General features: G+C 41.6%; 1 protein-coding gene across 1 annotated transcript; it reads left to right on the top strand.

The window, feature by feature from the left end:
• Positions 1 to 17,117: 17,117 nt before the first annotated feature.
• Positions 17,118 to 19,736, top strand: LOC310851954 (traB domain-containing protein-like). The gene has a single exon (XM_083754619.1). The coding sequence runs from the start codon at positions 17,429 to 17,431 to the stop codon at positions 18,416 to 18,418; it is 990 nt and encodes a 329-aa protein (XP_083610745.1). The 5' UTR covers positions 17,118 to 17,428; the 3' UTR covers positions 18,419 to 19,736.
• Positions 19,737 to 20,090: the final 354 nt, after the last annotated feature.

The raw sequence follows: 20,090 nt of genomic DNA, 5'->3' as shown, positions 1-20,090 counted from the left end.
TTTGAGTGAATTGCCGAAAGTCAGATTTTTTTCTGAAATTGTGACCCCGGGGCTTAGGGATTTTTTCAAAAAAACAATTTTCCGCCGGTTAAGTTGTCAAGGTCTGATTTTTTGTCCTGTGATAAAAAGCCTTCTGTTTCGACTGCCAAACCTTTCAGGGGAGCATTTGCAACCGTTGGGTACCATTTTTGAGTGAATTGCCGAAAGTCAATTTTTTTGTAAAATTGTGACCCCGGGGCTTAGGGATTTTTTCAAAAAAACCTTCTTCTGCCTGTTAAGTTGTCGAGGTCTGATTTTTTGTCCTGTGATAAAAAGCCTTCTGTTTCGACCGCCAAACCTTTCAGGGGAGCATTTGCAACCGTTGGGTACCATTTTTGAGTGAATTGCCGAAAGTCAGATTTTTTCTGAAATTGTGACCCCGGGGCTTAGGGATTTTTTCAAAAAAATATTTTTCCACCGGTTAAGTTTTCGATGTCTGATTTATTGTCCTGTGATAGAAAGCCTTCTGTTTCGACCGCCAAACCATTCAGGGGAGAATTTGCAACCGTTGGGTACCATTTTTGAGTGAATTGCCGAAAGTCAATTTTTTTTGTAAAATTTTGAAATTTTTGTATAATTGTGCTTAGGGATTTTTTCAAAAAAATTTTTTTCCGCCGGTTAAGTTGTCGAGGTCTGATTTCTTGTCCTAGGATAGAAAGCCTTCTGTTTCGACCGCCAAACCTTTCAGGGGAGCATTTCCAACCGTTGGGTACCATTTTTGAGTGAATTGCCGAAAGTCAGATTTTTTTCTGAAATTGTGACCCCCGGGGCTTAGGGATTTTTTCAAAAAAATATTTTTCCACCGGTTAAGTTTTCGAGGTCTGATTTCTTGTCCTGTGATAGAAAGCCTTCTGTTTCGACCGACAAACCTTTCAGGGGAGAATTTGCAACCGTTGGGTACCATTTTTGAGTGAATTGCCAAAAGTCAATTTTTTGGTAAAATTGTGACCCCGGGGCTTAGGGATTTTTTCAAAAAAATATTTTTCCGCCGGTTAAGTTGTCGAGGTCTGATTTCTTGTTTTGTGATAGAAAGCCTCTGTTTCGACCGCCAAACCTTTCAGGGGAGCATTTTCAACCGTTGGGTACCATTTTTGAGTGAATTGCCGAAAGTCAGATTTTTTTCTGAAATTGTGACCCCGGGGCTTAGGGATTTTTTCAAAAAAACCTTCTTCCGCCTGTTAAGTTTTCGAGGTCTGATTTCTTGTCCTGTTATAGAAAGCCTTCTGTTTCGACCGCCAAACCTTTCAGGGGAGAATTTGCAACCGTTGGGTACCATTTTTGAGTGAATTGCCGAAAGTCAATTTTTTTGTAAAATTGTGACCCCGGGGCTTAGGGATTTTTTCAAAAAAATATTTTTCCGCCGGTTAAGTTGTCGAGGTCTGATTTCTTGTCCTGTGATAGAAAGCCTTCTGTTTCGACCGCCAAACCTTTCAGGGGAGCATTTTCAACCGTTGGGTACCATTTTTGAGTGAATTGCCGAAAGTCAGATTTTTTCTGAAATTGTGACCCCGGGGCTTAGGGATTTTTTCAAAAAAATATTTTTCCACCGGTTAAGTTTTCGAGGTCTGATTTTTTGTCCTGTGATAGAAAGCCTTCTGTTTCGACCGCCAAACCTTTCAGGGGAGCATTTTCAACCGTTGGGTACCATTTTTGAGTGAATTGCCGAAAGTCAGATTTTTTTCTGAAATTGTGACCCCCGGGATTTAGGGATTTTTTCAAAAAAACTGTCTTCCGCCTGTTAAGTTGTCGAGGTTTGATTTCTTGTCCTGTGATAAAAAGCCTTCTGTTTCGACCGCCATACCTTTCAGGGGAGCATTTGCAACCGTTGGGTACCATTTTTGAGTGAATTGCCGAAAGTCAGATTTTTTTCTGAAATTGTGACCCCGGGGCTTAGGGATTTTTTCAAAAAAATATTTTTCCGCCGGTTAAGTTGTCGAGGTCTGATTTCTTGTTTTGTGATAGAAAGCCTCTGTTTCGACCGCCAAACCTTTCAGGGGAGCATTTTCAACCGTTGGGTACCATTTTTGAGTGAATTGCCGAAAGTCAGATTTTTTTCTGAAATTGTGACCCCTGGGGCTTAGGGATTTTTTCAAAAAAACCTTCTTCCACCTGTTAAGTTATCGAGGTCTGATTTCTTGTCCTGTGATAAAAAGCCTTCTGTTTCGACCGCCAAACCTTTCAGGGGAGCATTTGCAACCGTTGGGTACCATTTTTGAGTGAATTGCCGAAAGTCAGATTTTTTATGAAATTGTGACCCCGGGGCTTAGGGATTTTTTCAAAAAAATATTCTTCCACCGGTTAAGTTTTCGAGGTCTGATTTTTTGTCCTGTGATAGAAAGCCTTCTGTTTCGACCGCCAAACCTTTCAGGGGAGCATTTTCAACCGTTGGGTACCATTTTTGAGTGAATTGCCGAAAGTCAGATTTTTTTCTGAAATTGTGACCCCCGGGATTTAGGGATTTTTTCAAAAAAACTGTCTTCCGCCTGTTAAGTTGTCGAGGTTTGATTTCTTGTCCTGTGATAAAAAGCCTTCTGTTTCGACCGCCATACCTTTCAGGGGAGCATTTGCAACCGTTGGGTACCATTTTTGAGTGAATTGCCGAAAGTCAGATTTTTTTCTGAAATTGTGACCCCCGGGGCTTAGGGATTTTTTCAAAAAAACTGTCTTCCGCCTGTTAAGTTGTCGAGGTCTGATTTCTTGTCCTGTGATAAAAAGCCTTCTGTTTCGACCGCCAAACCATTCAGGGGATCATTTGCAACAGTGGGGAACCATTTTTGAGTGAATTGCCGAAAGTCAGATTTTTTTCTGAAATTGTGACCCCGGGGCTTAGGGATTTTTTCAAAAAAATATTTTTCCACCGGTTAAGTTTTCGAGGTCTGATTTCTTGTCCTGTTATAGAAAGCCTTCTGTTTCGACCGCGAAACCTTTCAGGGGAGAATTTTCAACCGTTGGGTACCATTTTTGAGTGAATTGCCGAAAGTCAGATTTTTTTCTGAAATTGTGACCCCCGGGGCTTAGGGATTTTTTCAAAAAAACAATTTTCCGCCGGTTAAGTTGTCAAGGTCTGATTTCTTGTCCTGTTATAGAAAGCCTTCTGTTTCGACCGCCAAACCTTTCAGGGGAGAATTTGCAACCGTTGGGTACCATTTTTGAGTGAATTGCCGAAAGTCAATTTTTTTGTAAAATTGTGACCCCGGGGCTTAGGGATTTTTTCAAAAAAATATTTTTCCGCCGGTTAAGTTGTCGAGGTCTGATTTCTTGTCCTGTGATAGAAAACCTTCTGTTTCGACCGCCAAACCTTTCAGGGGAGCATTTTCAACCGTTGGGTACCATTTTTGAGTGAATTGCCGAAAGTCAGATTTTTTCTGAAATTGTGACCCCGGGGCTTAGGGATTTTTTCAAAAAAATATTTTTCCACCGGTTAAGTTTTCGAGGTCTGATTTTTTGTCCTGTGATAGAAAGCCTTCTGTTTCGACCGCCAAACCATTCAGGGGATCATTTGCAACAGTGGGGAACCATTTTTGAGTGAATTGCCGAAAGTCAGATTTTTTATGAAATTGTGACCCCGGGGCTTAGGGATTTTTTCAAAAAAATATTTTTCCACCGGTTAAGTTTTCGAGGTCTGATTTCTTGTCCTGTTATAGAAAGCCTTCTGTTTCGACCGCCAAACCTTTCAGGGGAGAATTTGCAACCGTTGGGTACCATTTTTGAGTGAATTGCCGAAAGTCAATTTTTTTGTAAAATTGTGACCCCGGGGCTTAGGGATTTTTTCAAAAAAAAATTTTTCCGCCGGTTAAGTTGTCGAGGTCTGATTTCTTGTCCTGTGATAGAAAACCTTCTGTTTCGACCGCCAAACCTTTCAGGGGAGCATTTTCAACCGTTGGGTACAATTTTTGAGTGAATTGCTGAAAGTCAGATTTTTTCTGAAATTGTGACCCCGGGGCTGAGGGATTTTTTCAAAAAAATATTTTTCCACCGGTTAAGTTTTCGAGGTCTGATTTTTTGTCCTGTGATAGAAAGCCTTCTGTTTCGACCGCCAAACCATTCAGGGGATCATTTGCAACAGTGGGGAACCATTTTTGAGTGAATTGCCGAAAATCAGATTTTTTTCTGAAATTGTGACCCCGGGGCTTAGGGATTTCTTCAAAAAAATATTTTTCCACCGGTTAAGTTTTCGAGGTCTGATTTCTTGTCCTGTGATAGAAAGCCTTCTGTTTCGACCGCCAAACCTTTCAGGGGAGAATTTGCAACCGTTGGATATCATTTTTGAGGGAATTGCCGAAAGTCAGATTTTTTTCTGAAATTGTGACCCCGGGGCTTAGGGATTTCTTCAAAAAAAGTATTTTTCCACCGGTTAAGTTTTCGAGGTCTGATTTCTTGTCCTGTGATAAAAAGCCTACTGTTTCGACCGCCATACCTTTCAGGGGAGCATTTGCAACCGTTGGGTACCATTTTTGAGTGAATTGCCGAAAGTCAGATTTTTTTCTGAAATTGTGACCCCGGGGCATAGGGATTTTTTCAAAAAAACAATTTTCCGCCGTTTAAGTTGTCAAGGTCTGATTTTTTGTCCTGTGATAAAAAGCCTTCTGTTTCGACTGCCAAACCTTTCAGGGGAGCATTTGCAACCGTTGGGTACCATTTTTGAGTGAATTGCCGAAAGTCAATTTTTTTGTAAAATTGTGACCCCGGGGCTTAGGGATTTTTTCAAAAAAACCTTCTTCTGCCTGTTAAGTTGTCGAGGTCTGATTTTTTGTCCTGTGATAAAAAGCCTTCTGTTTCGACCGCCAAACCTTTCAGGGGAGCATTTGCAACCGTTGGGTACCATTTTTGAGTGAATTGCCGAAAGTCAGGTTTTTTCTGAAATTGTGACCCCGGGGCTTAGGGATTTTTTCAAAAAAATATTTTTCCACCGGTTAAGTTTTCGATGTCTGATTTATTGTCCTGTGATAGAAAGCCTTCTGTTTCGACCGCCAAACCATTCAGGGGATCATTTGCAACCGTGGGGAACCATTTTTGAGTGAATTGCCGAAAGTCAGATTTTTTTCTGAAATTGTGACCCCGGGGCTTAGGGATTTTTTCAAAAAATATTTTTCCACCGCTTAAGTTTTCGAGGTCTGATTTCTTGTCCTGTGATAGAAAGCCTTCTGTTTCGACCGCCAAACCTTTCAGGGGAGAATTTGCAACCGTTGGGTACCATTTTTGAGTGAATTGCCGAAAGTCAATTTTTTTGTAAAATTGTGAAATTTTTGTAAAATTGTGCTTAGGGATTTTTTCAAAAAATTATTTTTCCGCCGGTTAAGTTGTCGAGGTCTGATTTCTTGTCCTATGAAAGAAAGCCTTCTGTTTCGACCGCCAAACCTTTCAGGGGAGCATTTCCAACCGTTGGGTAACATTTTTGAGTGAATTGCCGAAAGTCAGATTTTTTTCTGAAATTGTAACCCCCGGGGCTTAGGGATTTTTTCAAAAAAACTGTCTTCCGCCTGTTAAGTTGTCGAGGTCTGATTTCTTGTCCTGTGATAAAAAGCCTTCTGTTTCGACCGCCAAACCATTCAGGGGATCATTTGCAACAGTGGGGAACCATTTTTGAGTGAATTGCCGAAAGTCAGATTTTTTTCTGAAATTGTGACCCCGGGGCTTAGGGATTTTTTCAAAAAAATATTTTTCCACCGGTTAAGTTTTCGAGGTCTGATTTCTTGTCCTGTTATAGAAAGCCTTCTGTTTCGACCGCCAAACCTTTCAGGGGAGAATTTTCAACCGTTGGGTACCATTTTTGAGTGAATTGCCGAAAGTCAGATTTTTTTCTGAAATTGTGACCCCCGGGGCTTAGGGATTTTTTCAAAAAAACAATTTTCCGCCGGTTAAGTTGTCAAGGTCTGATTTCTTGTCCTGTTATAGAAAGCCTTCTGTTTCGACCGCCAAACCTTTCAGGGGAGAATTTGCAACCGTTGGGTACCATTTTTGAGTGAATTGCCGAAAGTCAATTTTTTTGTAAAATTGTGACCCCGGGGCTTAGGGATTTTTTCAAAAAAACATTTTTCCACCGGTTAAGTTTTCGAGGTCTGATTTCTTGTCCTGTGATAGAAAGCCTTCTGTTTCGACCGCCAAACCTTTCAGGGGAGAATTTTCAACCGTTGGGTACCATTTTTGAGTGAATTGCCGAAAGTCAGATTTTTTTCTGAAATTGTCACCCCCGGGGCTTAGGGATTTTTTCAAAAAAACAATTTTCCGCGGGTTAAGTTGTCAAGGTCTGATTTTTTGTCCTGTGATAAAAAGCCTTCTGTTTCGACCGCCAAACCTTTCAGGGGAGCATTTTCAACCGTTGGGTACCATTTTTGCGTGAATTGCCGAAAGTCAGATTTTTTTCTGAAATTGTGACCCCCGGGGCTTAGGGATTTTTTCAAAAAAATATTTTTCCGCCGGTTAAGTTGTCGAGGTCTGATTTCTTGTTTTGTGATAGAAAGCCTCTGTTTCGACCGCCAAACCTTTCAGGGGAGCATTTGCAACCGTTGGGTACCATTTTTGAGTGAATTGCCGAAAGTCAGATTTTTTATGAAATTGTGACCCCGGGGCTTAGGGATTTTTTCAAAAAAATATTTTTCCACCGGTTAAGTTTTCGAGGTCTGATTTATTGTCGTGTGATAGAAAGCCTTCTGTTTCGACCGCCAAACCATTCAGGGGATCATTTGCAACAGTGGGCAACCATTTTTGAGTGAATTGCCGAAAGTCAGATTTTTTTCTGAAATTGTGACCCCGGGGCTTAGGGATTTTTTCAAAAAAATATTTTTCCACCGGTTAAGTTTTCGAGGTCTGATTTCTTGTCCTGTTATAGAAAGCCTTCTGTTTCGACCGCCAAACCTTTCAGGGGAGAATTTGCAACCGTTGGGTACCATTTTTGAGTGAATTGCCGAAAGTCAATTTTTTTGTAAAATTGTGACCCCGGGGCTTAGGGATTTTTTTAAAAAAATATTTTTCCGCCGGTTAAGTTGTCGAGGTCTGATTTCTTGTTTTGTGATAGAAAGCCTTCTGTTTCGACCGCCAAACCTTTCAGGGGAGCATTTTCAACCGTTGGGTACCATTTTTGAGTGAATTGCCGAAAGTCAGATTTTTATCTGAAATTGTGACCCCCGGGGCTTAGGGATTTTTTCAAAAAAACCTTCTTCCACCTGTTAAGTTGTCGAGGTTTGATTTCTTGTCCTGTGATAAAAAGCCTTCTGTTTCGACCGTCAAACCTTTCAGGGGAGCATTTGCAACCGTTGGGTACCATTTTTGAGTGCATTGCCGAAAGTCAGATTTTTTTCTGAAATTGTGACCCCGGGGCTTAGCGATTTTTTCAAAAAAATATTTTTCCACCGGTTAAGTTTTCGAGGTCTGATTTATTGTCCTGTGATAGAAAGCCTTCTGTTTCGACCGCCAAACCATTCACGGGATCATTTGCAACCGTGGGGAACCATTTTTGAGTGAATTGCCGAAAGTCAGATTTTTTTCTGAAATTGTGACTCTGGGGCTTAGGGATTTTTTCAAAAAAATATTTTTCACCGGTTAAGTTTTCGAGGTCTGCTTTCTTGTCCTGTGATAGAAAGCCTTCTGTTTCGACCGCCAAACCTTTCAGGGGAGCATTTGCAACCGTTGGGTACCATTTTTGAGTGAATTGCCGAAAGTCAATTTTTTTTCTGAAATTGTGACCCCTGGGGCTTAGGGATTTTTTCAAGAAAACCTTCTTCCACCTGTTAAGTTGTCGAGGTCTGATTTCTTGTCCTGTGATAAAAAGCCTTCTGCTTCGACCGCCAAACCTTTCAGGGGAGAATTTGCAACCGTTGGGTACCATTTTTGAGTGAATTGCCAAAAGTCAGATTTTTTCTGAAATTGTGACCCCGGGGCTTAGCGATTTTTTCAAAAAAATATTTTTCCACCGTTTAAGTTTTCGAGGTCTGATTTATTGTCCTGTGATAGAAAGCCTTCTGTTTCGACCGCCAAACCTTTCAGGGGAGAATTTGCAACAGTGGGGAACCATTTTTGAGTGAATTGCCGAAAGTCAGATTTTTTTCTGAAATTGTGACCCCGGGGCTTAGGGATTTTTTCAAAAAAATATTTTTCCACCGGTTAAGTTTTCGAGGTCTGATTTCTTGTCCTGTGATAGAAAGCCTTCTGTTTCGACCGCCAAACCTTTCAGGGGAGAATTTTCAACCGTTGGGTACCATTTTTGAGTGAATTGCCGAAAGTCAGATTTTTTTCTGAAATTGTCACCCCCGGGGCTTAGGGATTTTTTCAAAAAAACAATTTTCCGCGGGTTAAGTTGTCAAGGTCTGATTTTTTGTCCTGTGATAAAAAGCCTTCTGTTTCGACCGCCAAACCTTTCAGGGGAGCATTTTCAACCGTTGGGTACCATTTTTGCGTGAATTGCCGAAAGTCAGATTTTTTTCTGAAATTGTGACCCCCGGGGCTTAGGGATTTTTTCAAAAAAATATTTTTCCGCCGGTTAAGTTGTCGAGGTCTGATTTCTTGTTTTGTGATAGAAAGCCTCTGTTTCGACCGCCAAACCTTTCAGGGGAGCATTTGCAACCGTTGGGTACCATTTTTGAGTGAATTGCCGAAAGTCAGATTTTTTATGAAATTGTGACCCCGGGGCTTAGGGATTTTTTCAAAAAAATATTTTTCCACCGGTTAAGTTTTCGAGGTCTGATTTATTGTCGTGTGATAGAAAGCCTTCTGTTTCGACCGCCAAACCATTCAGGGGATCATTTGCAACAGTGGGCAACCATTTTTGAGTGAATTGCCGAAAGTCAGATTTTTTTCTGAAATTGTGACCCCGGGGCTTAGGGATTTTTTCAAAAAAATATTTTTCCACCGGTTAAGTTTTCGAGGTCTGATTTCTTGTCCTGTTATAGAAAGCCTTCTGTTTCGACCGCCAAACCTTTCAGGGGAGAATTTGCAACCGTTGGGTACCATTTTTGAGTGAATTGCCGAAAGTCAATTTTTTTGTAAAATTGTGACCCCGGGCCTTAGGGATTTTTTCAAAAAAACCTTATTCCGCCTGTTAAGTTGTCGAGGTCTGATTTCTTGTCCTGTGATAAAAAGCCTTCTGTTTCGACCGCCAGACCTTTCAGGGGAGCATTTTCAACCGTTGGGTACCATTTTTGAGTGAATTGCCGAAAGTCAGATTTTTTCTGAAGTTGTGACCCCGGGGCTTAGGGATTTTTTCAAAAAAATATTTTTCCACCGGTTAAGTTTTCGAGGTCTGATTTTTTGTCCTGTGATAGAAAGCCTTCTGTTTCGACCGCCAAACCATTCAGGGGATCATTTGCAACAGTGGGGAACCATTTTTGAGTGAATTGCCGAAAATCAGATTTTTTTCTGAAATTGTGACCCCGGGGCTTAGGGATTTCTTCAAAAAAATATTTTTCCACCGGTTAAGTTTTCGAGGTCTGATTTCTTGTCCTGTGATAGAAAGCCTTCTGTTTCGACCGCCAAACCTTTCAGGGGAGAATTTGCAACCGTTGGGTACCATTTTTGAGTGAATTGCCGAAAGTCAGATTATTTTCTGAAATTGTGACCCCGGGGCTTAGGGATTTTTTCAAAAAAATATTTTTCCACCGGTTAAGTTTTCGAGGTCTGATTTCTTGTCCTGTGATAGAAAGCCTTCTGTTTCGACCGCCATACCTTTCAGGGGAGCATTTGCAACCGTTGGGTACCATTTTTGAGTGAATTGCCGAAAGTCAGATTTTTTTCTGAAATTGTGACCCCGGGGCTTAGGGATTTTTTCAAAAAAACAATTTTCCGCCGGTTAAGTTGTCAAGGTCTGATTTTTTGTCCTGTGATAAAAAGCCTTCTGTTTCGACCGCCAAACCTTTCAGGGGAGCATTTGCAACCTTTGGGTACCATTTTTGAGTGAATTGCCGAAAGTCAATTTTTTTGTAAAATTGTGACCCCGGGGCTTAGGGATTTTTTCAAAAAAATATTTTCCCGCCGGTTAAGTTGTCGAGGTCTGATTTCTTGTTTTGTGATAGAAAGCCTTCTGTTTCGACCGCCAAACCTTTCAGGGGAGCATTTTCAACCGTTGGGTACCATTTTTGAGTGAATTGCCGAAAGTCAGATTTTTATCTGAAATTGTGACCCCCGGGGCTTAGGGATTTTTTCAAAAAAACCTTCTTCCACCTGTTAAGTTGTCGAGGTTTGATTACTTGTCCTGTGATAAAAAGCCTTCTGTTTCGACCGCCAAACCTTTCAGGGGAGCATTTGCAACCGTTGGGTACCATTTTTGAGTGAATTGCCGAAAGTCAGATTTTTTCTGAAATTGTGACCCTGGGGCTTAGCGATTTTTTCAAAAAAATATTTTTCCACCGGTTAAGTTTTCGAGGTCTGATTTCTTGTCCTGTGATAGAAAGCCTTCTGTTTCGACCGCCAAACCATTCACGGGATCATTTGCAACCGTGGGGAACCATTTTTGAGTGAATTGCCGAAAGTCAGATTTTTTTCTGAAATTGTGACTCTGGGGCTTAGGGATTTTTTCAAAAAAATATTTTTCACCGGTTAAGTTTTCGAGGTCTGCTTTCTTGTCCTGTGATAGAAAGCCTTCTGTTTCGACCGCCAAACCTTTCAGGGGAGCATTTGCAACCGTTGGGTACCATTTTTGAGTGAATTGCCGAAAGTCAATTTTTTTTTCTGAAATTGTGACCCCTGGGGCTTAGGGATTTTTTCAAGAAAACCTTCTTCCACCTGTTAAGTTGTCGAGGTCTGATTTTTTGTCCTGTGATAAAAAGCCTTCTGTTTCGACCGCCAAACCTTTCAGGGGAGCATTTTCAACCGTTGGGTACCATTTTTGCGTGAATTGCCGAAAGTCAGATTTTTTTCTGAAATTGTGACCCCCGGGGCTTAGGGATTTTTTCAAAAAAATATTTTTCCGCCGGTTAAGTTGTCGAGGTCTGATTTCTTGTTTTGTGATAGAAAGCCTCTGTTTCGACCGCCAAACCTTTCAGGGGAGCATTTGCAACCGTTGGGTACCATTTTTGAGTGAATTGCCGAAAGTCAGATTTTTTATGAAATTGTGACCCCGGGGCTTAGGGATTTTTTCAAAAAAATATTTTTCCACCGGTTAAGTTTTCGAGGTCTGATTTATTGTCGTGTGATAGAAAGCCTTCTGTTTCGACCGCCAAACCATTCAGGGGATCATTTGCAACAGTGGGCAACCATTTTTGAGTGAATTGCCGAAAGTCAGATTTTTTTCTGAAATTGTGACCCCGGGGCTTAGGGATTTTTTCAAAAAAATATTTTTCCACCGGTTAAGTTTTCGAGGTCTGATTTCTTGTCCTGTTATAGAAAGCCTTCTGTTTCGACCGCCAAACCTTTCAGGGGAGAATTTGCAACCGTTGGGTACCATTTTTGAGTGAATTGCCGAAAGTCAATTTTTTTGTAAAATTGTGACCCCGGGCCTTAGGGATTTTTTCAAAAAAACCTTATTCCGCCTGTTAAGTTGTCGAGGTCTGATTTCTTGTCCTGTGATAAAAAGCCTTCTGTTTCGACCGCCAGACCTTTCAGGGGAGCATTTTCAACCGTTGGGTACCATTTTTGAGTGAATTGCCGAAAGTCAGATTTTTTCTGAAGTTGTGACCCCGGGGCTTAGGGATTTTTTCAAAAAAATATTTTTCCACCGGTTAAGTTTTCGAGGTCTGATTTTTTGTCCTGTGATAGAAAGCCTTCTGTTTCGACCGCCAAACCATTCAGGGGATCATTTGCAACAGTGGGGAACCATTTTTGAGTGAATTGCCGAAAGTCAGATTTTTTTCTGAAATTGTGACCCCGGGGCTTAGGGATTTTTTCAAAAAAACAATTTTCCGCCGGTTAAGTTGTCAAGGTCTGATTTTTTGTCCTGTGATAAAAAGCCTTCTGTTTCGACCGCCAAACCTTTCAGGGGAGCATTTGCAACCTTTGGGTACCATTTTTGAGTGAATTGCCGAAAGTCAATTTTTTTGTAAAATTGTGACCCCGGGGCTTAGGGATTTTTTCAAAAAAATATTTTTCCGCCGGTTAAGTTGTCGAGGTCTGATTTCTTGTTTTGTGATAGAAAGCCTTCTGTTTCGACCGCCAAACCTTTCAGGGGAGCATTTTCAACCGTTGGGTACCATTTTTGAGTGAATTGCCGAAAGTCAGATTTTTATCTGAAATTGTGACCCCCGGGGCTTAGGGATTTTTTCAAAAAAACCTTCTTCCACCTGTTAAGTTGTCGAGGTTTGATTACTTGTCCTGTGATAAAAAGCCTTCTGTTTCGACCGCCAAACCTTTCAGGGGAGCATTTGCAACCGTTGGGTACCATTTTTGAGTGAATTGCCGAAAGTCAGATTTTTTCTGAAATTGTGACCCTGGGGCTTAGCGATTTTTTCAAAAAAATATTTTTCCACCGGTTAAGTTTTCGAGGTCTGATTTCTTGTCCTGTGATAGAAAGCCTTCTGTTTCGACCGCCAAACCATTCACGGGATCATTTGCAACCGTGGGGAACCATTTTTGAGTGAATTGCCGAAAGTCAGATTTTTTTCTGAAATTGTGACTCTGGGGCTTAGGGATTTTTTCAAAAAAATATTTTTCACCGGTTAAGTTTTCGAGGTCTGCTTTCTTGTCCTGTGATAGAAAGCCTTCTGTTTCGACCGCCAAACCTTTCAGGGGAGCATTTGCAACCGTTGGGTACCATTTTTGAGTGAATTGCCGAAAGTCAATTTTTTTTCTGAAATTGTGACCCCTGGGGCTTAGGGATTTTTTCAAGAAAACCTTCTTCCACCTGTTAAGTTGTCGAGGTCTGATTTCTTGTCCTGTGATAAAAAGCCTTCTGTTTCGACCGCCAAACCTTTCAGGGGAGAATTTGCAACCGTTGGGTACCATTTTTGAGTGAATTGCCAAAAGTCAGATTTTTTCTGAAATTGTGACCCCGGGGCTTAGCGATTTTTTCAAAAAAATATTTTTCCACCGTTTAAGTTTTCGAGGTCTGATTTATTGTCCTGTGATAGAAAGCCTTCTGTTTCGACCGCCAAACCTTTCAGGGGAGAATTTGCAACAGTGGGGAACCATTTTTGAGTGAATTGCCGAAAGTCAGATTTTTTTCTGAAATTGTGACCCCGGGGCTTAGGGATTTTTTCAAAAAAATATTTTTCCACCGGTTAAGTTTTCGAGGTCTGATTTATTGTCCTGTGATAGAAAGCCTTCTGTTTCAACCGCCAAACCTTTCAGGGGAGCATTTGCAACCGTGGGGAACCATTTTTGAGTGAATTGCCAAAAGTCAGATTTTTTTCTGAAATTGTGACCCCGGGGCTTAGGGATTTTTTCAAAAAAACCTTCTTCCGCCGGTTAAGTTGTCGAGGTCTGATTTCTTGTCCTGCGATAAAAAGCCTTCTGTTTCGACCGCCATACCTTTCAGGGGAGCATTTGCAACCGTTGGGTACCATTTTTGAGTGAATTGCCGAAAGTCAGATTTTTTTCTGAAATTGTGACCCCAGGGGTTAGGGATTTTTTCAAAAAAATATTTTTCCGCCGGTTAAGTTGTCGAGGTCTGATTTCTTGTTTTGTGATAGAAAGCCTTCTGTTTCGACCGCCAAACCTTTCAGGGGAGCATTTTCAACCGTTGGGTACCATTTTTGAGTAAATTGCCAAAAGTCAGATTTTTATCTGAAATTGTGACCCCCGGGGCTTAGGGATTTTTTCAAAAAAACCTTCTTCCACCTGTTAAGTTGTCGAGGTTTGATTTCTTGTCCTGTGATAAAAAGCCTTCTGTTTCGACCGCCAAACCTTTCAGGGGAGCATTTGCAACCGTTGGGTACCATTTTTGAGTGAATTGCCGAAAGTCAGATTTTTTCTGAAATTGTGACCCCGGGGCTTAGGGATTTTTTCAAAAAAATATTTTTCCACCGGTTAAGTTTTCGAGGTCTGATTTATTGTCCTGTGATAGAAAGCCTTCTGTTTCGACCGCCAAATCATTCAGGGGATCATTTGCAACCGTGGGGAACCATTTTTGAGTGAATTGCCGAAAGTCAGATTTTTTTCTGAAATTGTGACCCCGGGGCTTAGGGATTTTTTCAAAAAAATATTTTTCACCGGTTAAGTTTTCGAGGTCTGATTTCTTGTCCTGTGATAGAAAGCCTTCTGTTTCGACCGCCAAACCTTTCAGGGGATCATTTGCAACAGTAGGGAACCATTTTTGAGTGAATTGCCAAAAGTCAGATTTTTTTCTGTAATTGTGACCCCGGGGCTTAGCGATTTTTTCAAAAAAATATTTTTCCACCGGTTAAGTTGTCGAGGTCTGATTTCTTGTCCTGTGATAGAAAGCCTTCTGTTTCGACCGCCAAACCTTTCAGGGGAGAATTTGCAACCGTTGGGTACCATTTTTGAGTGAATTGCCAAAAGTCAGATTTTTTCTGAAATTGTGACCCCGGGGCTTAGGGATTTTTTCAAAAAAACCTTCTTCCGCCTGTTAAGTTGTCGAGGTCTGATTTCTTGTCCTGTGATAAAAAGCCTTCTGTTTCGACCGCCATACCTTTCAGGGGAGCATTTGCAACCATTGGGTACCATTTTTGAGTGAATTGCCGAAAGTCAGATTTTTTCTGAAATTGTGACCCCGGGGCTTAGGGATTTTTTCAAAAAAATATTTTTCCACCGGTTAAGTTTTCGAGGTCTGATTTATTGTCCTGTGATAGAAAGCCTTCTTTTTCAACCGCCAAACCTTTCAGGGGAGCATTTGCAACCGTGGGGAACCATTTTTGAGTGAATTGCCAAAAGTCAGATTTTTTTCTGAAATTGTGACCCCGGGGCTTAGGGATTTTTTCAAAAAAACCTTCTTCCGCCGGTTAAGTTGTCGAGGTCTGATTTCTTGTCCTGCGATAAAAAGCCTTCTGTTTCGACCGCCATACCTTTCAGGGGAGCATTTGCAACCGTTGGGTACCATTTTTGAGTGAATTGCCGAAAGTCAGATTTTTTTCTTAAATTGTGACCCCAGGGGTTAGGGATTTTTTCAAAAAAATATTTTTCCGCCAGTTAAGTTGTCGAGGTCTGATTTCTTGTTTTGTGATAGAAAGCCTTCTGTTTCGACCGCCAAACCTTTCAGGGGAGCATTTTCAACCGTTGGGTACCATTTTTGAGTAAATTGCCAAAAGTCAGATTTTTATCTGAAATTGTGACCCCCGGGGCTTAGGGATTTTTTCAAAAAAACCTTCTTCCACCTGTTAAGTTGTCGAGGTTTGATTTCTTGTCCTGTGATAAAAAGCCTTCTGTTTCGACCGCCAAACCTTTCAGGGGAGCATTTGCAACCGTTGGGTACCATTTTTGAGTGAATTGCCGAAAGTCAGATTTTTTCTGAAATTGTGACCCCGGGGCTTAGGGATTTTTTCAAAAAAATATTTTTCCACCGGTTAAGTTTTCGAGGTCTGATTTATTGTCCTGTGATAGAAAGCCTTCTGTTTCGACCGCCAAACCTTTCAGGGGAGCATTTGCAACCGTTGGGTACCATTTTTGAGTGAATTGCCGAAAGTCAGATTTTTTCTGAAATTGTGACCCCGGGGCTTAGGGATTTTTTCAAAAAAATATTTTTCACCGGTTAAGTTTTCGAGGTCTGATTTCTTGTCCTGTGATAGAAAGCCTTCTGTTTCGACCGCCAAACCTTTCAGGGGATCATTTGCAACAGTAGGGAACCATTTTTGAGTGAATTGCCAAAAGTCAGATTTTTTTCTGAAATTGTGACCCCGGGGCTTAGCGATTTTTTCAAAAAAATATTTTTCCACCGGTTAAGTTGTCGAGGTCTGATTTCTTGTCCTGTGATAGAAAGCCTTCTGTTTCGACCGCCAAACCTTTCAGGGGAGAATTTGCAACCGTTGGGTACCATTTTTGAGTGAATTGCCAAAAGTCAGATTTTTTCTGAAATTGTGACCCCGGGGCTTAGGGATTTTTTCAAAAAAACCTTCTTCCGCCTGTTAAGTTGTCGAGGTCTGATTTCTTGTCCTGTGATAAAAAGCCTTCTGTTTCGACCGCCATACCTTTCAGGGGAGCATTTGCAACCATTGGGTACCATTTTTGAGTGAATTGCCGAAAGTCAGATTTTTTCTGAAATTGTGACCCCGGGGCTTAGGGATTTTTTCAAAAAAACCTTCTTCCGCCGGTTAAGTTGTCGAGGTCTGATTTCTTGTCCTCCGATAAAAAGCCTTCTGTTTCGACCGCCATACCTTTCAGGGGAGCATTTGCAACCGTTGGGTACCATTTTTGAGTGAATTGCCGAAAGTCAGATTTTTTTCTGAAATTGTGACCCCAGGGGTTAGGGATTTTTTCAAAAAAATATTTTTCCGCCGGTTAAGTTGTCGAGGTCTGATTTCTTGTTTTGTGATAGAAAGCCTTCTGTTTCGACCGCCAAACCTTTCAGGGGAGCATTTTCAACCGTTGGGTACCATTTTTGAGTGAATTGCCGAAAGTCAGATTTATTCTGAAATTGTGACCCCCGGGGCTTAGGGATTTTTTCAAAAAAACCTTCTTCCACCTGTTAAGTTGTCGAGGTCTGATTTCTTGTCCTGTGATAGAAAGCCTTCTGTTTCGACCGCCAAACCTTTCAGGGGAGCATTTTCAACCGTTGGGTACCATTTTTGAGTTAATTGCCGAAAGTCAGATTTTTTCTGAAATTGTGACCCCGGGGCTTAGGGATTTTTTCAAAAAAATATTTTTCCACCGGTTAAGTTTTCGAGGTCTGATTTATTGTCCTGTGATAGAAAGCCTTCTGTTTCGACCGCCAAACCTTTCAGGGGAGAATTTGCAACCGTTGGGTACCATTTTTGAGTGAATTGCCAAAAGTCAGATTTTTTCTGAAATTGTGACCCCGGGGCTTAGGGATTTTTTCAAGAAAACCTTCTTCCGCCTGTTAAGTTGTCGAGGTCTGATTTCTTGTCCTGTGATAAAAAGCCTTCTGTTTCGACCGCCAAACCTTTCAGGGGAGCATTTCCAGCCGTTGGGTACCATTTTTGAGTGAATTGCCGAAAGTCAGATTTTTTTCTGAAATTGTGACCCCGGGGCTTAGGGATTTTTTCAAAAAAATATTTTTCCGCCCCTCCCTCCCTCCCCGCCTTCCTCCCCTCCCTGTATGAATGACTAATACCAACATGTTGTCAGGCTAATGTGGCCGCGAGTACCTGGAGGGCTCGCCTCCCTTTCGGGTCTCCTTGGAGCGAGTTGGGGTCCTCTCCAAGCGCCGACGCCGAAGCCAAGCTCGGGCTGGTAGCTTCCTTCCCCCCCCCGCCCCACCGAAAGCACCCTGCACGGAGAGGGGGGGCTCGGCTTGCCAAGTCTGATCTGGCTGGTGGAATTTAAAGAACATTCTCGCGATGGAGGGGGAACAGCAGCAGGAGCTGATGCAGATGCGTTAAAAATACTTTTGGAGATGAAGATGAAGAGAAGAAAGCAAAAACCCAGCCTCCCAAGCACCGTGACGGAACTGTCCACTGAGGAGGGCTCCAAAGTATATGTTGTTGGCACTGCTCACTTCAGTGATAGCAGCAAAAGAGACGTAGTGAAGACAATACAAGAAGTACAGCCTGACGTGGTCGTGGTTGAGCTGTGCCAATACAGAGTTTCTATGTTAAAAATGGATGAAAAGACATTGCTAAAGGAAGCCAAAGAAATCAATCTGGAGAAACTTCAGCAAGCTATAAAACAGAATGGAGTCATGTCTGGGTTGATGCAAATGCTGCTACTGAAAGTCTCTGCACATATCACAGAACAGCTGGGAATGGCTCCTGGAGGAGAGTTCAGGGAGGCTTTCAAAGAGGCTAGTAAAGTACCTTTCTGCAAATTTCATCTTGGGGACAGGCCAATCCCGGTGACCTTCAAGAGGGCCATTGCTGCACTTTCTTTCTGGCAAAAGGTCAAGCTTGCTTGGGGCCTCTGCTTCCTTTCTGACCCAATCAGTAAAGATGATGTGGAGAAGTGTAAACAAAAGGATCTGCTGGAGCAAATGATGGCCGAGATGATTGGCGAGTTTCCTGATCTTCATCGGACAATCGTCTCAGAAAGAGATATTTACTTGACTTACATGCTGAAGCAAGCTGCAAAGCGAACAGAACTACCTCGTGCATCCGAAGCTGAACCCAGAAGATACGTCCCGTCCATTGTAGTTGGGGTGGTTGGAATGGGTCACGTCCCTGGGATCGAAAAGAACTGGAATACAGACTTGAACATCCAGGAAATAATGAGTGTGCCGCCTCCATCAACCTCAAGTAAAATCCTCAAGTTTGCTCTAAAGGCCACAGTATTTGGACTTGTGGGCTACGGCTGCTATAGGATGGGACAAAGGACAGTTCGGTTTATTCTCTCCATGCCCGTTGCACAGAACTATCTTCAGAAACTGGCAGATGTCAAGCCTCAGCACTGAATTGGAAGAAGATTCTGCAAGTAGCTGGGGCAAGATCTAACATACGTAAAACTAGGTTGGAAAGGAGTGACTTGTCAAATTTAACCAAATTCTGTCCAGAGGTCTCATTTAATACTGAGCCGGAGCATAACCAGTGGATCAGTACTAAACGCCACACCAGCTGCGACCTAAGCATTTTCCCACAAACCTGGTGAAATGGGCAGCATAAAATGACATGCCAGTATAGGGTACCTAAAGTATGTACACATATATATCATACTATTATGTGTATATAGTGCATTTATAAAGATGGTGATATAATGGATCAACAACATAGAATCTAATATCCTCGGACACAATTCACTGGAAACTTCCGTTATGCAAGCACCTTTGAAACGAATGAGACTGTACAAAGATGCAGCTGTTCATTTAACTGAAGCTGGCACAGGAGAACTTGCTGGTGCATTGTGTCCCATGATCTGTTTTCTCCCCCAGAGGAACAGAACAAACCATAGGCTAGTTGTGTTCCTATTAGAAAGCACAGTGGCCCATTAAGTATGTGTGCATTCGGTACAGGTAAATAAATACCAGGCTATCCTTCCTGGTGCCAAGTACCTATAAGATGACTTAGAAGGACCTCTTCTTACTGGAAAACTTTTATACTTAGTGGCTTTTTTTAAAAGAAGACAAACTGCTAAAAGCTTTTGAAATATCAGAAACATGCTGGCTGCTATCGATGAAACCTCTACATATCTTTTACAAGCCTTACTTTTTTTAGAAGAAAAAGTTGCCTTCAGCATTGTATCCCGCCAAAATGGATCACTTTAAAACCCCAACTCTTTTATTAATGGAAAGCTCACAAGTTCCATTCAAGACTCCTTATGTTTAGTTAGCCCAACCTGATGCCCTCCAGATGTCTTTAAATTCAGAATCATCTGGGGAAAGTCGGGGAAGGACAAGCAAGATCGTGCTTTGTCGTTTGGGGGCTTTCCCAAGGTTTTCTCTGTCTCAAATGAAACATTGCAATATGTCTGCTTTTCTCTCTCTCCTTAAGTTGTTGTTGGGTAACTTCCTTTGTTTACAGGGCACACAGTTCCTCTTAGGTTAGATTAATGTCACTGATAATTAGAAAACCAAATCATTGTCAGGATAAATTTCAGTACTGCAAAATTATTGAGACTCTTATCCCTCCCACTAATGACGTTTCACTTCTCCTTTTGGGGGAAAACAAATCTGGAACTGTTGTGTATGTCGTATTTACCCTTCCTCGGATGCCATGTAAGCTATTTATCACAATTCCAGTGGAATGTAATAAAATGCTGATTTAAAAGAAGAAGAAAAAAAAAAAAAATTCCACCGGTTAAGTTTTCGAGGTCTGATTTATTGTCCTGTGATAGAAAGCCTTCTGTTTCGACCGCCAAACCATTCAGGGGATCATTTGCAACAGTGGGGAACCATTTTTGAGTGAATTGCCAAAAGTCAGATTTTTTTCTAAAATTGTGACCCCGGGGCTTAGGGATTTTTTCAAAAAAATATTTTTCCACCGGTTAAGTTTTCGAGGTCTGATTTATTGTCCTGTGATAGAAAGCCTTCTGTTTCGACCGCCAAACCTTTCAGGGGAGAATTTGCAACCGTTGGGTACCATTTTTGAGTGAATTGCCGAAAGTCAATTTTTTTGTAAAATTGTGACCCC

This window comes from Podarcis gaigeae (genome assembly GCF_964106915.1).
Source record: "Podarcis gaigeae genome assembly, chromosome: 8".
In the NCBI taxonomy this organism is placed as follows: Eukaryota; Metazoa; Chordata; class Lepidosauria; order Squamata; family Lacertidae; genus Podarcis; species Podarcis gaigeae.
Note: the sequence above shows the minus strand (reverse complement) of the source record. Positions and strands in the feature narration are given on the sequence as shown.